General features: G+C 46.9%; 2 protein-coding genes across 2 annotated transcripts in view; both read left to right on the top strand.

The window, feature by feature from the left end:
* The window catches only part of ITGAE (integrin subunit alpha E), a gene marked incomplete at its 5' end in the record, with an annotated part of 52,543 nt that extends 47,524 nt beyond the window's left edge, over window positions 1-5,019 (top strand). The window contains 4 exons of the mRNA XM_083481268.1: window positions 477-572; window positions 1,425-1,535; window positions 3,196-3,639; window positions 4,774-5,019. Coding sequence (XP_083337394.1) covers window positions 477-572; window positions 1,425-1,535; window positions 3,196-3,252 — 264 coding nt within the window. The 3' untranslated portion in view covers window positions 3,253-3,639; window positions 4,774-5,019. The remainder of the gene's footprint in view (window positions 1-476; window positions 573-1,424; window positions 1,536-3,195; window positions 3,640-4,773) is intronic.
* A 12,227-nt stretch (window positions 5,020-17,246) lies between these two features.
* Window positions 17,247-20,488, top strand: part of P2RX5 (purinergic receptor P2X 5) — a 44,916-nt gene continuing 41,674 nt past the window's right edge. The window contains exon 1 of the mRNA XM_083480065.1: window positions 17,247-17,938. Coding sequence (XP_083336191.1) covers window positions 17,802-17,938 — 137 coding nt within the window. The 5' untranslated portion in view covers window positions 17,247-17,801. The remainder of the gene's footprint in view (window positions 17,939-20,488) is intronic.

Here is a 20,488-nt window from a genome sequence, read left to right as displayed (position 1 = left end):
GAAAAACTGGTGAGTGCTTTGACATCCTCAGGTGCTTTGACGTCCCGACTTTGGGATTTCAAAGTGCCCAGTCCCTTGATGTAATTGTGGCGTCAGGTGATCAACAGGTAGGTGGCCCTGTCCTTACAAATTTGACCCAAGAGGCTAGAATCTGGTCCGCGTAGCTTCCAACAAAGATTAAAAATACATTAAAATGCCACACATTAAAAACTTCCCTGAACAGGACTGCCTTCAGATGTCTTCTGAATGTCAGGTAGTTGATTATCTCTTTGACATCTGATGGGAGGGCGTTCCACAGGGCGGGTGCCACCACAAAGAAGGCCCTCTGCCTGGTTCCCTGTAGCTTTGCTTCTTACAGTGAGGGAACTGCCAGAAGACCCTCGGCGCTGGACCTCAGTGTCCGGGCAGAACGATGGGGGAAATTCCAGTTGGGTGTCATAAACATTGCTGTCGCTTCTTCCGCTCCTTCCTTTTAGGTCTTAGAAAACAGGACTGACTTGCTGGTTCGAGGGGAAATCGTTTTCGACAGGAACCTTTACGTGGGCCCGAATGCGGAAAATTACAAAACAGAGGTAACTGGCGGGAGGCAAGGCACTTCAGGCCCTTTTCCACAGGGAAGAGTGAACCGAAAGTGAGAAATGGGGTTCTTCTCAGTCCTTAGCACAGCAGGGCCAGCCCTATCATTGGGCCCTGGGGAGCAGCGTCCCTCTGCAACTGGTTGTGGGGGGGAAGGGCAGCAAATGTTTAATAGCATGATTTATTATCTTATGGTTGGATTTTCACTGTGTTTTTCTACACCTACACACCCAGGCAGCTGTGAATGTGCAGTCCACTCACGTTTATGAGGGAGCGGAAACATTTAACATTTAATACTTAGAATTAGCCAAATTGACAGATATAATAAGACAAAAACCAAAAAGTGAAGTTAAAAAAGAATGGGAGTGCCTAAATGAATACCTCAAAAGTCAAGGTTCGAGGGCAGAAATCTGGCTGAGTCTGGAATAACCTTGTGAAGTGAAAGGATATGAAAGAGGGATTTTTATCTAGATGTTAGGATAGAGAGGATAAAGAAAACAGGAAGACAGAATGAGAGATAAAGGAGGTGCTGTGGGATTGGTGGAAGTCAATGTTTTGTTGTTGTTTTAGTGTTTATAATATTAACTTGTAAGATGGATTTGTTTGTTTTTTGTTTTGTTGTTGTCTTTTTTAGTTTTCGAATGTTGATTTTTGTGTGTTGTGTATTGTTATCTTTTGATATCTTTCGTGTTGTTGTTGTGTGGAAAATACTAATAAAATTCATTTTTTTAAAAAACCATTTAACATTTAAGGTTGTAGCAGAGCGCTGAATGCCTCAAGGTCTTAGGATCGCTTCCCCTGCAAAATGCATCCGCTTCCCTTCTTTCTGTTTTGCCCCTTGTCCGTAGATCAAGGTGATCTTGCTGAAGGAGAAAGTGTTTGATTTCCTTCCCTTCCTCATCGGCAGCTCTGTGGGCGGCTTGGCGCTGCTGCTGCTAATTACCGCCGTTCTTTATAAGGTTAGTATTCCTTCCACGGAGCCGTGTTTTAAAAATAGGCTAGATCCAGTCAAATCCAATATTTACTGTCACGGTCAATGAGCAGCGTTGAAGAAGCAAAGTAACAAGCGCGTCGGATGCATTATCCAAATGACTACAGCGGGATAAAATAATAAGAACAGCAAAGAGTGAAATAAAACGGGCACCGACGTTTCAGACTCTTGTAGTCATGTCACGAGCTCCAAAGACGGAAAAGGTACATCATGTCTGGGGTCAGTTCCTGGCGGGTTTTGCTTGCTGCAGCACAATGTTTGGCCACACTGAGAGCAATAGATGCATTTTAATCGCAGGGGACTAAAAGGACGTAAAATGCATTGGTTGCCCTGGCAGATTTAATTAAAGGGGTTCAGTAAAGATTTTGCACAGAGCTCAGCCAAGGAGCAATACAGAAGGACTTGGGCCACTGAATCGACCTCTCCCAGAGGTGCTGGGGCGCTTGGGCTCGTGGTAGGGGGTGGTCCAGATTGTTTTAGGATGTTGTCAGTGGGAAGATGCTGATGTCTGAGTTGCTGCTACCAGGGGGGGGGGGGTTCTGAGGGAGCATCAAGGGGGTTTGGTACAGACCACAGCAGAAGGGTTTTATAAGGTAAAGGTAAAGGGACCCCTGACCATTAGGTCCAGTCATGGCCGACTCTGGGGTTGCGGCGCTCATCTTGCTTTATTGGCCGAGGGAGCCGGTGTACAGCTTCCGGGTCATGTGGCCAGCAGGACTAAGCCGCTTCTGGCGAACCAGAGCAGCACACGGAAATGCCGTTTACCTTCCCGCCAGAGTGGTACCTATTTATCTACTTGCACTTGGATGTGCTTTCGAGCTGCTAGGTTGGCAGGAGCAGGGACCGAGCAACGGGAGCTCACCCCATCGCAGGGATTCGAACCGCCGACCTTCTGATCGGCAAGTCCTGGGCTCTGTGGTTTAACCCACATCGCCACCTGGGAAAAATAATAATTATTATTATTATTAATTTATTTATACCCCGCCCATCTGGCTGGGCCTCCCCAGCCACTCTGGGCGGCTTCCAACCAAATATTAAAATACAGCAAGGGCTGTAGGTCAGTGTTAGAGCACCTGCTTGGCATGTAGAAGGTCTCTGGTTCAACCCCCAACATCTCCAGGCAGGACTGGGTAAGACACTGGCCTAAAACATTGGAGGGTCGCTGCCCATCAGCAGGGAGATGACATGGTATCCTCCAGATGTTGTGGGATTCAAACTCCCAGCAGCGCCAGCTGCCAACAGGGTCAGGGGTGCTGGGAGTTGTAGTTCAGCTGGGTGGGTCAGGGCCTTGACTCTATACAAAGCGCCTTCCCATGTATATAAAGGGATGAGGAACCTGTGGCTCTGGACTCCGGCTCCCATCATCCCATGACCATCAGCCCTGCTACCTGGTGCTGATGGGAATTGGAGTCTAACAACCTCCTGAGAGCCACAGCCTCCCCTTCCCCCGTCCGTGGGATTTTGTATTAGAACTCTCCCATCAAGTTCTTTTACAAACATGAAAGGCGTCTATTACTATTCTCTGCCTTTAAAATTGAAAATATTGTTGTTGCTTTAAAAAAAAAATATTGAACACATTAGCCGGATTCCCCATGGCTGATTTCTGCTCTCTTTTCACCCCCTTCCAGTGTGGTTTTTTCAAAAGAAAGTACAAAAATAGGATTGCAGAGCAGTGCGATTCCTGAGAACGAAGTGGAGAGAGATTCTGGAATGGGACGATGGGTAACCTTCCTCAGACCGCGAGGCACAGTCAGATTGGACCTCAGCTTCTTTTTATCAATGTATTCCTTGCTGTATGCTGCAAATAAACCTTTTGCCGTAGTCTTGGGTTCCTGAAAACCACTATTATGGATTTCAGTGCACTCCCCCCCCAGGGGGTACTCAAGGGCACACAGTACCGGCACCTCTCTTTTTGTTGTTAAAAAGTGTGGCATTCACTGTAACAACTTCATGGTGAGTACCGGCACCTATTTTTCTAGGAAAAAAAAGCACTGACGGATTTTATTTGGGAGCCTCTTGGGCCTTTGTGTGGCTTTTTTGAGGCAACCTCGTACTCCACATGGCTTAGTTCAGTGTTTTTCAACCTTTTTTGGGCAAAGGCACACTTGTTTCATGAAAAAAATCACGAGGCACACCACCATGGTGTGCGGAGAGGGAGATGTCAGAGCCCCGCTGCTCTCTATGGGGAATCGGATGAGAGCAGACCACCTGTCCGCTCTCATCCGATCCCATCCGATCTGATCCCCACCCAGGACGGATGGAAAATAGGGTGGACACAGTCCGGCGCCCGCCTAGTGGGCGAAAATTTGACTTTTTTTAAAAAAAAAACCTTAGGCTTATTTTTACTCATGACAATATTTGTTAAAAAATATTACATCTGCCTTTGAGAAGAGAGAGTATCATATTTTTATAATGTGGAAAAATAAACTCTACAGACATCCCAAATTGGCACACAGGTGCTTTAAAATAACATCCTCTCACAGAATAATTCCAAAGGGGTGCTTTGCTCCCACCCTGTTTACCCAATTATTCTTTAAACACACTGGACTGCATGAATGGGTATAAGACGAGAATACCTAAAAACAGTAAAATGTTTATTTTCTTAGAAAAAAAAGAGGGATTCAAACTGATTGTGGTCACAACATCCATCTGTTTAACCTTTAAGTTCCCCCCCCCCCCGGCACGCTCTCCTTCCTCGGCGCCTCTCGCTCCCCGGAGAGGCCGCCCAGCGCGCAGCTCGGCGCCCAGGCCGCCTCCGTCCGCAGCGCCCGCCTCGCGGCTCTCGAGTGGCGCTCGCCCGGGAGGACACGCTGGAGCCCCGGGAGCTTCTTCCTCCGCCCCCCGGAGCCGGAGCGCCGCTTGGAGCACCGAGGAAGGAGAGCGCGCCGGGGGGGGGGGGACTTCAAGGTTAAACAGATGAGAGCCGCGAGGCGGGCGCTGCGGACGGAGGCGCTGCCCGCCGAGCTCGCAGGCAGCCAGGCAGGCAGACGGCGAGAGCCCCGCGCTGGGCGGCCTCTCCTCGCCGCCCCGCCTCTCGCCGCCCGACTCGCCCGCCTCCCTCCGGGGACGGCGCCCCAATCGAAAATTTGACTTTAAAAAAAAAAAAATCTTTCGAATTTTTTAATTTTTCCCACGGCACACCAGGCAACATCTCGCGGCACACTAGCCGCGGAACAGTGGTTGAAAAACACTGGCTTAGTTCATAGCCAGCTTGAGATTGTGAATGTGTTTTTTCCACCCAATCTTTTACTCCTGCCATCAGCTCCCATTTTCCATCTTAAGACCGTGACCTGGGGCCTGTGGTTTCGCCATCAGCCGATGCTTTTCCTTTCTCAAACCTCCCTCTCCCCACACTCTATTTAACCAACCTGCCAAAGACTCCTGGGGAACACAAGAGCTTTCACACTATTTTTGTGGCCTTTCTCGTCAGCCTAATAAAAGTATTGTCCTAATGTTGTTGTTGTTTTGGATTTTCCCAATCTTTGATTCCATATAAAAGGTAAAGGTAAAGGACTCCTGAAAGTTAAGTCCAGTCGCGAACAACTCTGGGGTTGCGGCACTCATCTCGCTTTACTGGCCGAGGGAGCCGGCGTATAGCTTCCAGTATGACTAAGCCGCTTCTGGCGAACCAGAGCAGCGCACGGAAATGCTGTTTACCTTCCCGCCGGAGTGGTACCTATTTATCTACTTGCACTTTGACGTGCTTTCGAACTGCTAGGTTGGCAGAAGCAGGGACCGAGCAACGGGAGCTCACCCCGTCGCAGGGATTCGAACCACCGACCTTTTGATCAGCAAGTCCTAGGCTCTGTGGTTTAACCCACAGTGCCACCTGCGTCCCATTGATTCCATATAAAGAAGAACAATTGTTCATTTGAAAGACTGGAGCGAACTTAACTTTGCAGTGCCCCAGAACTCTTCATAGTGGTTGCAGGGCAGCTGCCTACAACCGGCTTTCTCCCCAGCAGCTCCTAATTCAGTGGTAGACTGCTCCTGAACCTGGAGGGTCCTTGTAGTCACCAGGACTAGTAGCCATTTGCAGAGCTTCCACCCTCCGCAAAGCATCTGAGCCCCTTTTAAAACTTTCCAAGCTGGTGCAGACATCACCAGTTCTTCAGGGTAGAAAATTATCTATGTTTATTAGAAGTGGCATGAAAAATTATTTCTTTTCCTGGATTTTTCTTTGCCTTCTGCCAATCTGTTTCATTAGCTAACCCTGAATATGAAACTTGAGTATTGTGAGAGGTAGAAAAAATGTCTATCTTCTTTCTTTGTGACATACAGTGGTACCTCGGGTTAAGTACTTAATTAGTTCCGGAGGTCCGTTCTTAACCTGAAACTGTTCTTAACCTGAAGCACCACTTTAGCTAAAGGGGCCTCCTGCTGCCGCCACGCCACCAGAGCCCGATTTCTGTTCTTATCCTGAAGCAAAGTTCTTAACCTGAAGCACTATTTCTGGGTTAGCGGAGTGTGTAACCTGAAGCGTATGTAACCTGAAGCGTATGTAACCCGAGATACCACTGTATTTAATATTATGAACGTCATTACTCCCACCACATCCCAACCCAACACAGTCATTTAAGTTTCAATGCAACACTTATCAGGGTGTAATTTCTATTGAATTCAATGGGGCTTGCGTTTGAGAAGAAAAGTATAGAATTTCATTGTTTTGTGTGGGGTTTCCCCCCCCCCCAACCCCTCAAAACTTTCTCCTTTCTTCATAAGGAAGGTGTTCCACCTCTCTGATAATTTTGGTTGTGCTTTTCTGAGCATTGTGTTCCTTTAGAAGAGGAAGGACTAGGTGGACCTGGCAAATTGACGGTCCTAAGTTTCTGTCTTTTTCATCTGCACAAGGCTTTAATTTTATTTTTTTTAAATAAAATCTCCTTCATTGTATTCCCCATGTCTATTTGACCCATCTGGCAGTGTCTCCGGTTTGTTATGCCTTGCTGGCATTCATCTATTTGGCACCGAGGGCCTGACTGCAGGAACCATCCAACTTTAGAGAGAAACCCTCCATAAATTTTAAATGATACCATTATCCTTTTGCACAGTAGGTCTAGGGCAGGGGTCTGCAACCTTTAAGACAAAAAGAGCCACTTGGACCCGTTTCCGAAGAAAAAAACAAACCTGGGAGCTGCAAAACCATTGCGACATTTAAAGCATGCACGCCGCTGCCCTCCGATCTGACAGCAGGCGAGAAGGTGACGTTGGGACAGTGTGTTACTAACGCATGCACCACCCCCATGCGACATCACAGCCAGTACAGCGCCCACCACAGTGGGGTGTGTCGGGGCGCACAATGCGCCTCCTCCCCTCGCTAGTATCCGCCCCGGAGCCGCGGCAAAGGTGTAAAAGAGCCACATGCGGCTCCGGAGCCGCGGGTTGCAGACCCGTGGTCTAGGGGATGTGGCCTTGTCTCGTACGCAAGAGGTAACCTGACATTTTTTCAGCAATTGCTCTTTCTCTCATCAGACCTCCCTGTCATTTAGTCACAGCCTGGGGAATCCTTCACATGACTCTCTGGGGGGTTTATGTAGGCAAAACAATCCTGCAATTCAAAGACACTTTGGGGATATTTAAGCAGATGGCTCTTTCTTCGGGTGATGGTTTGATGCAGAAAATCAGAATGTCTGCTTAACAAAAGGCTTGCAGAACTGACAGCCCCTAAACTTGCACCTGACACCTTCATTGTATAGCTTTTGCCTTATGCAGAAGACATACCTCTTTACCCTGGCCTTTTGACACTAGATATAGATGATAGATAGATAGATAGATAGATAGATAGATAGATAGATAGATAGAGTGGTGCCCCACAAGACGAATGCCTCGCAAGACGGAAAACCCGCTAGATGAAAGGGTTTTCCGTTTTTGAGCTGCTTCGCAAGACGATTTTCCCTATGGGCTTGCTTTGCAAGACGAAAACGTCTTGCGAGTGTTCCGTTTCCCCCCCGCTTCCCCCCCTTTTTCTAAGCCGCTAAGCCGCTAATAGCCTTTTAGCCGCTAATCCGCTAAGCCTTTAATAGCCGCTAAGCCTTTAATAGCCGCTAAACCGCTAATAGCGCTAAGCCGCTAATAGGGTTGCTTCGCAAGACGAAAAAACCGCTAGACGAAGAGACTCGCGGAACAGATTAATTTCGTCTTGCGAGGCACCACTGTAGATAGATAGATAGATGATAGATAGATAGATAGATAGATAGATAGATAGATAGATAGATAGATAGATAAGGTAGGTAGATAACAGTCTAATGTAAGAACTCTAAATCTCCATTATCCTTCACTTTTTGCTCTGTTGGCTGGAGCTGATAGAAATGAATCCAACATCATTTATTTGGCCTGGATGGCCACAGGTTCTCCATCCTTGAACTAAATTAATAAAATAATCTCTTGTGCTTATAAGAGGTTGGAACAGGTGGCGGGAACCTTTGGGCCTCCCGCTGTTGCTGAACTACAACTCCCATAGTCCCAGGCCATTGGCTACGCTTGCTGGGGATGATGGGAGTTGTGGTTCCACAACGTCTGGAGGGCCAAAGTTCCCCCACTTCAGCATGCAGGTGGCAGGCATTGATGCAGTTCTCTCTTCCAGCCAAGCGCCTTCGCTACTGTGGGTCTGTCCTATTTCAGGCAGGAGACCCTGTCAAAACAAAGCAGATGAACATAAGGAATGCATATATATTTGAGCCAGACATACGTGCTGCATATATATATATATATATATATATATATATATATATATATATATTTGCAGTCTGATCATCCCTGGCAAGTCGGGGCGGCATAAAACTGACTGTCCTTTAACAGCCCAGCAAAAGAAGGAGATTTGTAGGAGCACATTTGAGAAATGGGAGTCGGGCCAGACTGCTGGTCCAGCATATTCCTTCCTGGATCATTAATCCAGAGTGTCCCGTTCTGCTCCGTTAAATCCCTAAGTGACAACCGTGAGCCACTCGCAAGGAAGATCTATGCATCACCGAGGGAGCCTCTGCACTGCTTGTCTTGTAAGTCCTGTGGGATGGGCGCATGTCAGTGTGTTGCTCGTCTGCAGAGGGCAAAGCCTTTAAAAATAACCAAAAAGTCTCCTGTGAACTTCCGACACAAGCTGCCTGCCTGTGCCAGCCAATCTCCGTTCCCTGCCTTTTCTCAATAGGCAAAACTGCAGCAGGACGTCTGAAGTTGGGGACATATCTCAGTGGGCGAAGCCTCTGCTTTAAGGTCCCAGGTTCAAATCTCCAGTAAGGTAGATAATTTATTACGGTCAAAGACCAGCTCGCATAACAAAACACAAAGCGTTCATAAAGATAAAATATACAATCGGAGCAGATTGCAGCAATAGCTCATGAGTTAAAATTGAGATATATACATATATCCGTACAGCTGAGATTTGGGTATCTTCAGCATTTCCCTAGTAAGCTAGAGGATGATCTGTGCCTACAAATCTCGGCAAATAATAATAATAATAATAATAATAATAATTATTATTATTATTATTATTATTATTATTATTATTATTATTATTATTATTATTTTATTTATATCCTGCCCTCTCCAGCCGAAGCAAGGCTCAGAGTGGCTAACAACAGTAAAATAATACAGCATTCCAAAATCAATTCATTATAAAATCAGCTCAAATCAGGTCGTCTTGTGATCTTTCCCTAAGAGGAGAAAATTAAGTTTAGACTTGTCTGAAAGATCGGCAAGCAAAGGATCAATGGTGTCTCTACCAATCTCCAATAAAAAGAAGACGGAGGAACCTCAGAGCTGGGGGCCAGATGTGGTCCTCTGGATCTCTTGATATGGCCCTCAAAACTTTCTCCAAGCCATGCCTCCTCTTTCCTGATGAACTCCGCCGCTGGTGATGCTTGAGAAACGAGATGGCAGGCCAACCGTGGCCTCTCCACGGGCAGCAGACACACAAATCAAGGTGAAAAATGACCTTCTCAAAAAGGCACTCGCCGTCAGCAAAAACACCGTTTCAGGGGAGTGCAGAAAAAGGGAGGGGAGAGAGACACTGGAAGTTTTCCTCCAAGCAATCTTGGTTTCTACTCCGTGGTTTGGCAGTCAATGTTAGAGCTTGGGCGCTGGGCTTTTAAGGTGGTGGAAATAATATCTAAGGCCACGTTCAGCTGTGATACCACTTTAAGCAGTCATGGCTTTCCCCCTAAGAATCCTGGGAGCCAGTGGTGTAGCGTGGGGGGTGTAGGGGGGGCTGGCCGCACCGGGCGCAACATCTGGGGGTTAGGGTTAGGGGGCGCAAATCCACGGGTTAGGGGGCGCAAATTACTTGCCTTGCCCCGGGTGCTGACAACCCACGCTACGCCACTGCTGGGAGCTGAGAGCGGTTAGGAGACCTCACTATTCCCCTCCCAGAGCTACAATTCCCAGAGTTCCCTGTGAAGAGGGATTGATTGTTAAACTACTGTGGGAATTGTAGCTCTATGCAGGAAATAATATTTTCAGCGCCCTTAACGAAAGCACAGTTCCCAGGATTCTTTGGGGAAATTCATGACTGTTTAAAGTGGCACCAGAATGCCCTAATTGCATGGTATGAATGAGGCCTTAAACAGGAATGGAGAACATAGTGTCCCCATCGCTGACCAAAAACAAGGCATTGGAGGGGAATAATGCAGTTTTTGAAGGTCAACGGCTATTAGGTCTGTACCAAAACACTCAGGCATTAAATTCCGAGCCTTGATTTTGGGACCAGCTGGTCTCGAACTCAGAACTCTTTACCGTGTCTGCATCCCCACTAGCCATTTAAAGCTCACTTCTGGGAAGGATCCTGGGAATTGTCGTTTGTTAAGGATGCTAGGAACTGTAGTGCTGCACCAGGTAAACTACGGTTCCCGTGCTTCTTTGGGAGGGTGTGTGCTTTAAATAGATGGTGGGTGCAAGCGTCCGGCACCAATTCAGTGGCTGAATGGGCCGTGATAGAATGCCCTTCCTCTTCATCATCATTGTTAAGCGATGGGCTGTGCTTCGTGTTTTTTAAAACATACAAATGAGGACCCTGCTGCAGGAGAACAGTGGCAACCATGGGCCTGTCTGAGGACGAGCCTTTATAAATGCATCTCATGTTCTTATTTTACATGCCCTTTAAACTCTGTGCCATCTGGCTAGCATTTGTGATGCCCCCAACCCTGAAAGTCTTTCCACAGCAATCTTTAGTGTAACGTTTTGGTTTGGTTTTGTTTTTGCATGATATTCTTTATTAGTTTTTTAATTACATACTATACACACACATTTTAGATTTCATTTCACATTTATACTTGCTCCTAAGAGCTCCTCTTCCTTCTTCCAGCTTTTTTATATCGTCTCTAACTTTTCCGCATTGTCTTTATCCATTTTGTATATTGTTCTTCTTCTTCCATCTTTATCCATACAGTGTCTGTATACAAATAAATCTTTCTGTATATACAAAACCTGTTGTCTGTCTATGTTCATTTACAAATACTGTAAATTACCTTGTTTACATTTTACGTTTTAGTTCATATTATCATTAATGTCCAATAAAAATTCTTTTTATTTTCCCATTATGAGGTTTATTTCCACTCTACTGGTTTCACTATTTCACCTTATCCTATATATGCCATAGATTTTCCCCATTCTTTTTGAAATGTTTCATCACCCTGTTGTTGAATTTCCCCCGTTAATTTGGCTATTTCTGCATGTAACGTTTTTCAATTGTGCGTATTGGCCTGTGCCTGCGACATCCCGAACACACACACCCCCTCCCATCCAAGAAGGGCCCTGCAAGCCTTTTCACAGCCATTCTGGACTCCTGTTTATTTCCAATGCCTCTGACAGATGGGCATCGTTTGAAGGGAGAGGGAAGGGTTGCTTTCTATATGCTTTCTATACCTTGTACCTTGTACCTAAGAAGGATCTTCTATATTCTCTGTACCTTGGATCTAAGTAAATTTCTGAGCTAGAAATAACCAGACCTGCAAAAGAGGTCCCTCGCTTTCCTACTTTAGGAATGCAAGATAAGAAAGACACATATGAAGGAGACTGTAAGCTAGAAATAACCAGACCTGCAGACTTTAGGAATGCAAGATAAGAAAGACACATACGAAGGAGACGGGAGGAGGGGATGCAGGACGCTTAGAAAGACACGTATAAGGGAAAATAGGGAGGGCTGCTTAGAGGGCTAGCAATATAGACATGCCATGCCATATAAAAAAATAAGTTAAAAACTTTCCAGTTGATTGGGGAAGTTTTTGGAGGGCGTTTGGGGGAGGAGGGAGGGAGCTTTCTCAAGGTATAAGAAAGTCTGCAGAGGCGTATTTCTGGGCAGCCAGTCTTCCAGAAGTTATTCTGCTGGCTGGCTGTCTCTGTGCACAGAGAATAAACTGCTTTCCTCCAAAGAAGGATCTTTCCTGGTGCTTTCTTTTGCTCTCTCTCTGGATCTGAGGACGCGGGCCAACGATTCCCTGGCATGGACTAGGCTCAGCCTACACGTTAACTAAAGGAGTCGGGGAGAACTTATAAACACAGAACGAAACAAGCTGTCAAGACGTAATTAATTAAACCTCTGGCACACCTCCAGGGAAAAGCAACTTAAGATGGAGTAAATAACAGCCAACAAGAGGTGGGCGTCCGGGAAACGTGAAATCAATAAGTGTCGACTATTGAACTATCGTAGTAAAATGCATCTCCGGGCAAAGATGGGTATAACATTTCTTAGAGCAGGAATTGGGGGGCCCGCAATGAAAAAGTTGCACAATGCAGTTCACAGTTCCAGCCGGCCACCCACTCCTGCCCCTTTTCATGATACTCCATTCCCTTCCCCTTCCCACCTGGCTTATTTATTGATTGATTTATTTATTTATTATTCTGCAAACCGGGGTATCTGGGCAGGTGTTCCCTAAACCTGCTGGCCCTGTCCTGTATGTGGATAATACCATTAAATACAGCCTGAAGATTAACAATACAGTGGTACCTTGATTTTAGAACAGCTTAGTTTATGAACAACTTGGATTAAGAACGCTGCACACCCGGAAGTAGCTATTTCGGTTAGTGGACTTTGCCTTGGAAGCAGAACATGTTCAGCTTCCTGTTGAGTGTGTTTCATTTGTAAATTGAGTCCCCCACTGTTAATCAGAGGCTTCCTGTTGAGTCTGTCGGCTGCTGAGTCCCAAACACCCACGCAACACAGAGGTGATATTTGGAGCTTTTGCTTTTGCTATTTTTTGTGTGGCTTTTTCAATTTTTTTGACTGTGAAAAGTCTTCCTCTGCCCTGGCTGCACTGAAACAGCCTTTGTTTTATGGGACTGACTTGTGACTGTGGCTTGTGACTTCATTTTTGTGACTTGTTTTGTGACTGTGTAGAACCCAGTTCAGCTGCTGATTGATTGATTGATTGATTGATTGACTGATTGTGTGACTGCAGAAATGGATGAAAGCCCCCCCCATCCAAACAATGACTATAATCAGTGCATGTAAGAAAAAAAATATAATTTTAATTTTTATCATCTACAATACTGTCTTATTTATTTTATAGTACAGTGCATTGATTATTGCTTTCATTTTATGGATCAATAGTCTTGTTAGATAGTAAAATGCATGCTAAATGGCTGTTTTAGGGGTTGTCTGGAATGGATTAATCCATTTTGCATTACTTTCTATGGGAAAGTGCGTCTTGGTTTTAGAACGCTTTGGTTTTGGAACAGACTTCTGGAATGGATCAAGTCTGGGAACTAAGGTACCACTGTACAAGGCTTAAGCCGTGTTGTGCATCCATAGCAGTGACCAGAGGAGGAATGCCCTCTGGGGAGAGTGCAGAGAGAAGAAATGCTATGGTGTATCTGCAGCAGCAACACAACTGGATACCTTCCTCTTCCCCAGCTGCAACAAAACATGTCTCTCCTGTATCGGTCTCTACAGCCACAGCAGGTGCTGTGACTCTCCAACGAATTGATTTCACCTTCCCAATACAGATGGATGCCAACCAACACTACTTTTTGTTGTTTTCCTTAAAAATATAAAGCAGTATAGAAATGAAATAATAATTATGAATTATTATTGTTAGAGGGAATGCTGTACATTTTCTCTCTCTCTACGTTTCCGAGCACAATTCAAAGTGTTGGTGCTGACCTTTAAAGCTTTAAACGGCCTCAGTCCAGTATATCTGAAGGAGCGTCTCCACCCCCATTATTCTGCCCGGACACTGAGGTGCAGCACCAAGGGCCTTCTGGCGGTTCCCTCACTGTGAGAAGCCAAGTTACAGGGAACCAGGCAGAGGGCCTTCTCGGTGGTGGCACCCGCCCTGTGGAAAGCCCTCCCACCAGATGTCAAAGAGAAAAACAACTACCAGACTTTTAGAAGACATCTGAAGGCAGCCCTGTTCAGGGAAGCTTTTAATGTTTGACGCATTACTGTATTTTAATATTTTGTTGGAAGCCGCCCAGAGTGGCTGGGGAAGCCCAGCCAGATGGGCAGGGTATAAATATATTATTATTATTATTATTATTATTATTATTATTATTATTATTATTATCATCATCATCATCATCATCATCTCTAGGGGGGCTGATAGGTGGAGGGAGAATAAACCAGTCCTGCCAAGCTTCCGGACAGTTCATCTGAGCCATTGAAAAGACTGCTGCGGAAAAGGCGCCTATTGGCTAGTGCCAGTATGTCCCCAACACTCCATGGTGAGACAATAGAGGGGAATAGTGGGCTGGGGGGTGGGCAAGGAGCAGCCCCTGGTGCCACCTGTCTTTGCCTAATGGTGGAGCCAGGGCCTAAGGAGCAGAAGTCTTGGAGAACTGCCTAAGCCGCTCTGTGAAAGAAGACCAAGAATAAACTATTTGAAAGGCGAGTCAGATAAATCCAGCTGAAGAAGAAAGCAATCCCCATCTCATAAGTCACACTCTTGAAGTGAACTGGAAATTGAAAAACAGAATAGATAGACAGATGCTCAGCGGCGGCTGGACCATTGGCATCCCATAATTTTCTTCAGATATATAAATCAGCCAAACGAGTGACACCTCACTGTTTTGTGCACAAGGAAGGCCTCGTTCCAAGCAGCGAACAGCAGAGCCAGGGTGTTAAACAATGCTGAAAGGGTCCCGTTTTCATTATGATGAGGCTGTTATCTTTCCTCGCCACCATTTCCAGTAAATCACTTCTCTGGCGGACATAAGGGCAATGTCAACATTGCTGTATATGTTTTTTGCAATGCTTTGCCATCTCGGCTCAGCTGCTCCGACTGGAGACTCTGAGCTGTTGCCTTCAAAATTTATTTTCATGGGAACGCTAATGGCAGTCATAATAGGAACTGCACATCAATATAGCATTAACTCGGAGGGTATCGTTGACCAGGCCTTGGGGCTGCCTTGAAGGCAGAGGCGGGGAAATGTGGCCCTTCAGGTCTCTCAAGCTGGCCCTGGGAATTTCTCCCTGGCTCCCAGGATGTACCAAGAACTGGTCTTCCTTTCTACCCTCCTCGAGTGTTTTTGCCTCGAGTGTTTTTGCCGAGGGCTCCTGTAATGTGTATGGGGTTGCTCGTGAGTAAGTTGCCGCCTCTCCAGGCTTTGTTGCCTTGCTAAATCTTTCAGTCTGGACAGCCCTTCAGTTCGTGGCTGCCTCAGTCGTTAGCAGAATCCGTCAGTGGGCGTTTCTTAAATATTTTCCAACATAAAAGTTGTTTGACACCCAGTCTCCTCCTACTCTCTCTGCGCGGAAGTCTTCTGCGCAGGGTGGGCGTGGGTAGCGGAGGACCCGTGCTCTCCCCGCTGGTGTCCGGTGAAGAGTCCTGGAGCCCTCTCGCCGATTCCCCCATCAGCCCCTCTATATCCCTGGTGTTGCGCTGATTTGCTTCCCCATCTGCGGAGCTGCCTCTCTCCCTGCTGGGCCCTTCTCCAGCATCATTTGAGAGCCTTCCCTCCGCCTCTAGCTCCGATGTCAGTTCCCTGACAGCTCCCTTGGACAAAAACAAAGACACCAACCAGGATAACTTGGAGCAAAACAGCAGCCTGTAGGCTTGGCCTTTATTGAAGACTGTCGCGACAGGACTCCCACCCACAACAAGCAAAATGGAAGCCCAGAACAAAAGAAGACCCCAACTCTTATTAGTTACTAATCCCCCAAACTACACCCCTAGAACTACATCACAACTACATCACAAAAAGGAGGGGTTGAGGGAGGAGTTGTGGTGGTAACCTGAGTGTCCTGTCACCTGGCTGGTTCCTCCTTTCCCCCTCCCCATGAGTACTTTCCATATGCAAGTTCTTTGTGATCTTGATGGTCTTCTGTCTAGGACCATCAGGTTTGGAATAGCAACTGGGCAGGGCTCCTGTGGATGTGCTGGTATGCTCAAGGGATTATGGCTGGCCTGTATCAAACCTTCCCCATTTTGTAGTCCTTCCTTCATGGAGTAAAATAAAAGCGGAACAGTGCAGATCTGATGTATGGTTGATTTTCTATGAATTTATAACAGAAGCGTAGCGTATGTGGGGTGTGTGTGTGAAGTTTGTACAAACTGAAGGATGGGGGGGGGGCGGATTCCTGCGACATCAAGCAGCTCTGATAATGCTTCCTACTTGCCACAATGGAGGATGAGAGAGGGGTGTGTTGACCACACACAATCTGAATTTGCTGGGTTATTTGGAGAGGATCATTACACTGTGGGCTATAAGGTCGCTCCTGGCTCAGAAATCTAACCCGTGAAGGCCCATGGCTCAGTTGGAGAGCACCAGCAGCCCTGCATGCAGAAGATTCCGGGTTCGTTCCCCAACGGCATTTCGAAGTAGAGCCGGAAGAGACATGCTGCGTGTTTTCCAGTTTTCTCAATTGCATTTGCAGCCAGACCTTTGCACCTCGGTTCTCGAATTTTTCAGAACTCGAACGGTCTTCCGGAACAGATTACGTTCGAGAACCGAGGTATCACTGTAAATGTGGCAGAAAGGGATGGAGCTGGAAGTTCTGGTTCTTTCAGATTTTTATTTTTCGAATCTTGAATTCAACTCTTCACATTCTTGCAACAACGTGTGCATTTTTGTTTTTTAAATCCTCGTGAAATTTGGAAGCCATTTAGTGCAAATCTGTCCCAATAAACACATTTTTTTTGTATGCAGCTTTGAATAACACACACATCTTTGGTAAAGCAACTTTCTCTACTGTTAAAATAAATTGTATGCTATTGACTGAATTGTATTCTATTTTATGAATGCATTGCCCTAATAACGCATTTTCGTAAACACTGGTTGGAGAACAGCATCGCTCACAACATTCAGGAAAGGTGAATTTCGAATGGGTAGCTGTGTTTCAGTTCCTGCACGATCATTATTAAAAATATTTATTCCTTTTATTATTTATTTTTGTCATGAATGAAAGTGAGAAGGCCTTACAAAGTGAAACAAACTTTAAAACCAATCATAAAATCTTAAACAAGCCTGCCTACACAGCATACAATTAAAATGCATTTAAAGCACAATCTACTTCCAATAAAGAATCTGTAATTTACACACACACACACACACACACACACACACACACACTCCTGAGCTACAACTCCCAGCACCCTTAACAAACTACAATTCCCAGGATTATTTGGGGGGGGGAGGGGTAAACGTACTCAAAATGTGCTTTCCATCGCGTGTTTGCAGCATACAATAAAACACTGGAAAAAAGCGCATCTGCAAAGGGCAGAACTAATTCATCCCACCCGTCTTAAAAAGCTGAGCAAAAATGCATAAAAAAGAGGCCACAAATAGGCTTAATAGCCCCTCCAGATTAAGGACCCCAGATCTGGATGAACGCTAGGAACGTTTTGCCATATGCCTAAAAGCAGAGCATCGCAAGGGGGCCGTTTTTGCAAAAACTGGGTCGTGAAAAGGCAAAGGTGGCCGGCTTTCTCCTCCTGCAGAGCTATTATTGCAGGCTTGCAAAGGCCGGAGACCTTCTGACTCAGCCTTGAGATTCCATCACAGGCGGCAGAAGGAAGGTGGTTCTTCCACATACCTTGTCCAACCAGCAAGGGCTGCTGCTGCTGCTGTTGTGAGATCTATGCTCAGCTGAGCTCTCCCTTGCCACCGAAAATTCAGATCAGAGCAAGCGCAGCAGGGCTCAGCAGCAGAGCTGAACCGGAGCTGTCGTTTCAGCTTTCCAGGAGAAACACGTGCGTGGCTAATTCCTCCCCACCTGTCTTTTTTATTTTTATTTTTATTTCCCCCCCTTCCTCCCCACTCCTCCCCATCCTTCTCCTCCTTCAGATGCTGAGCCAGCCGGGAGAGGATGGGGCAGGTGGCCTGGAAAGCTCTCTGCCTGTCGCTGTTTGATTATAAGACGGAGAAATATGTCATCGCCAAGAACAAGAAAGTGGGAGTGCTCTACCGAGTGGTCCAGCTCTCCATCATGGCCTACCTTGTGGGGTAAGGAGAGAATCTTTGCTCTTCCTTTTCTAAAAAAATAATAATTCTGCGTCATTGATACGCACGCACAGTAAAACCAGGCTGGTTTTTCTCCATCACCTTTTCTGATGTCTCTTGCTGATCAGAGAATCATGGAATTGTAGGAAGGGACCCCGAGGGTCATCCAGACTGACCCCGTGCAACGCATGAATCTTTTGCCCAACGTGGGGCTCGGACCCACAACCCGGAGACTGAGAGTCTCATGCTCTGCTATTGATGGATTATTTGCTGGCTTGTGCTGCTCAGCTCGAAAGCCGAAATGCAAGGAAACATCGCAAACTGACTTGTACCAGAAAACCGGCCTGCCTACCTACACCCAGTGTTGCCCGCTCTGAGCGGCAGCTGCTCTCTGGGGTTGTCTTGGGCAGGGCGAAGGGTCCTCTTCGTTGCCAGATCCTTTGAAACGGGAGAGGCCAGGAATTGAACCCAGAGCCTTCTCCCATGCACAGGAATTGGGAGATTTAATAGTTGTGAGATCCCCAGCCGAGGAAGGGTGGGGGGTCGGGGGGGCTGGTGTGTCGCTGCCCAGAACCCCCTGACCTTTGAACCCGCCTAGCAGGGCTCCTCCTATGACCTGGAAAAGCTGCAGGGAATAGGCTACATTAAAAAAAAAAACACCTGGCGTTTGGATTTTGCCAGTTTGCACTGATTTTGCTCGATGCCAAACATTCTGCTTCTTTGTGGGTGGGCATAAAAGCTCTGTTTCAAGGCTGGGCAACCCCAGATTTATTTATTTTTTGCCGGGGGTTTTGTCAAGATGCTGTCTGGGGGAGAGGGGGCTTCTAACTGGTGGTGTGGGGCTCAGGATCCTTAGCCACCAAGGGAGACAGAGAGGGGAGTGTTTGGGCTTTGAGGGCAGCAGCTGGGCACAGATCAGCAATGCCCACTAGGACCTTGGCAGATGCCCAGAATGTTGACTGCCGTTACCCATGTGGTTTATGCCTGTCGTTCCAAAACTCTTCTTTCTCGGAAACGGCTGCTTCAGAGTCTCCAGGGTGCCTGCGTCGCATTGCACCCAGGAATAGCTCTCCGCCGGATAGGAACGGGACATTTGCCGGCAAAACACCACCCTTTTGTGTGTGTGGGGGGGGTCTTCCCGGTGGGCATCTGCCGCACACACGTCGTTCAGCTTGCGTCTCTCCCTCCCTGCTGACAGAGGGCTACCAGAACGTCTGCGCTTTGTTGTGCAAAAAGTTCTTCTGCATCTTGTTCCAGGTAGAGTGCTCCTGAACATGGGGTTTCTACTTAGCAGTTGGTTGACAGACCTCTTTAGACACAGTCATTTATTTAACAATAAATAAATACTGGCTGGTGAGTGAAGGTTGTCAGTTGCTTTTAGCCACCACACCTAAACAGAACCTCCATAGTCAGGCGCAGTGCACCTTGCCGTACCAGATGCTGGAGACGGGTATCAAGGGCACTGCTGTTGCCTCCTGCTTGGGAGCATCAAAAAATACCTGGCTGTCCTCTGTTGGTAACAGGACACTGGGCAGAATTCCTCAGCTTTCCCCTGTTCCAACAAGGCTCTTTGTGTTTTCATTGGTCCCAAGAGAATGAAGAGCTTTGTAGACCCGCAACCATTTTCCATGGTAGATATCGTGTTGGATTCCTAGGAAACAGAAGGACTCCGTTTGTCTTTATGATCTGAAAAACCTTTCTCCTGATCACTCATGCGGGAGACGTTCCATAGTTATCCACCGGTGGTGAGGGAAATGCACTCTGGACATGCTCAGGGGCACTCTCGCCTCTTCTTTTTCCAAGGAGTACTGCCTCCAGTTATGGATGCCACATTTGAAGGAGGGTGTTGACAAACTGGAACCTAGAGGAAGGGCAGCCAGGAGAACAAGGGACGTGAATACCAGGTCATGTGTGAAGCCACAGCGGAAAGAGAGCTAAGTGTGGTTAGCTTGGAGGAAAGACGTTTAAGGGTTAGGGAAATGACAGCCGTCTCCAGATAGCTGGAGGGCTGTTACATAGAAGATGGAGCAGACTTGTTCTCTGTTGCTCCACAGGTCGGGATTTGAACCCGGCGCTCAAAAATTACAGCGAAGCATATTTCAGCAAGACAGCAGGAGGCAGTTCCTACTTGTAAGGAGAGCTGTTCAACAGGGGAACAGCCAGTATTTGGAGGCAGCGGACTCATCCTGCATTGCAGATCCTGCACCGAGCAGTGGGTTGGACTACATGAGCTCGAGGGTCCCCTTTGCGACCCTCAAATGCTCTGATTCCATTCTGCCTTGTTTCCTTCATTCCCCATTTACCGCTTGCATTTCAGGGTATTTGCAATGACCGGCTGTGGGCAAAAGTGAGGGCTGGTAATCTCAGAATAGGGTTTTTGTGGCTGATGTTGGTGCAGACTGGGCACTCTGTACATGTTTAGTTTGCTTTGGTCCGGCGTTTCCATAGTACAGGATTGTAACAAGATGATTGGGTCGGGACCAGTGCAGGGAATGGATATCTCTGGCCCTCTGTATCGAGAACGAAAGGTGTATTGCACGGATTTTTCCAGGA

Source organism: Podarcis liolepis (assembly GCF_965112155.1).
Source record: "Podarcis liolepis genome assembly, chromosome: 16".
Lineage (NCBI taxonomy): Eukaryota > Metazoa > Chordata > Lepidosauria > Squamata > Lacertidae > Podarcis > Podarcis liolepis.
The sequence above is the reverse complement of the archived record's forward strand: the minus strand, read 5'-3'. Positions and strand labels throughout refer to the sequence as shown.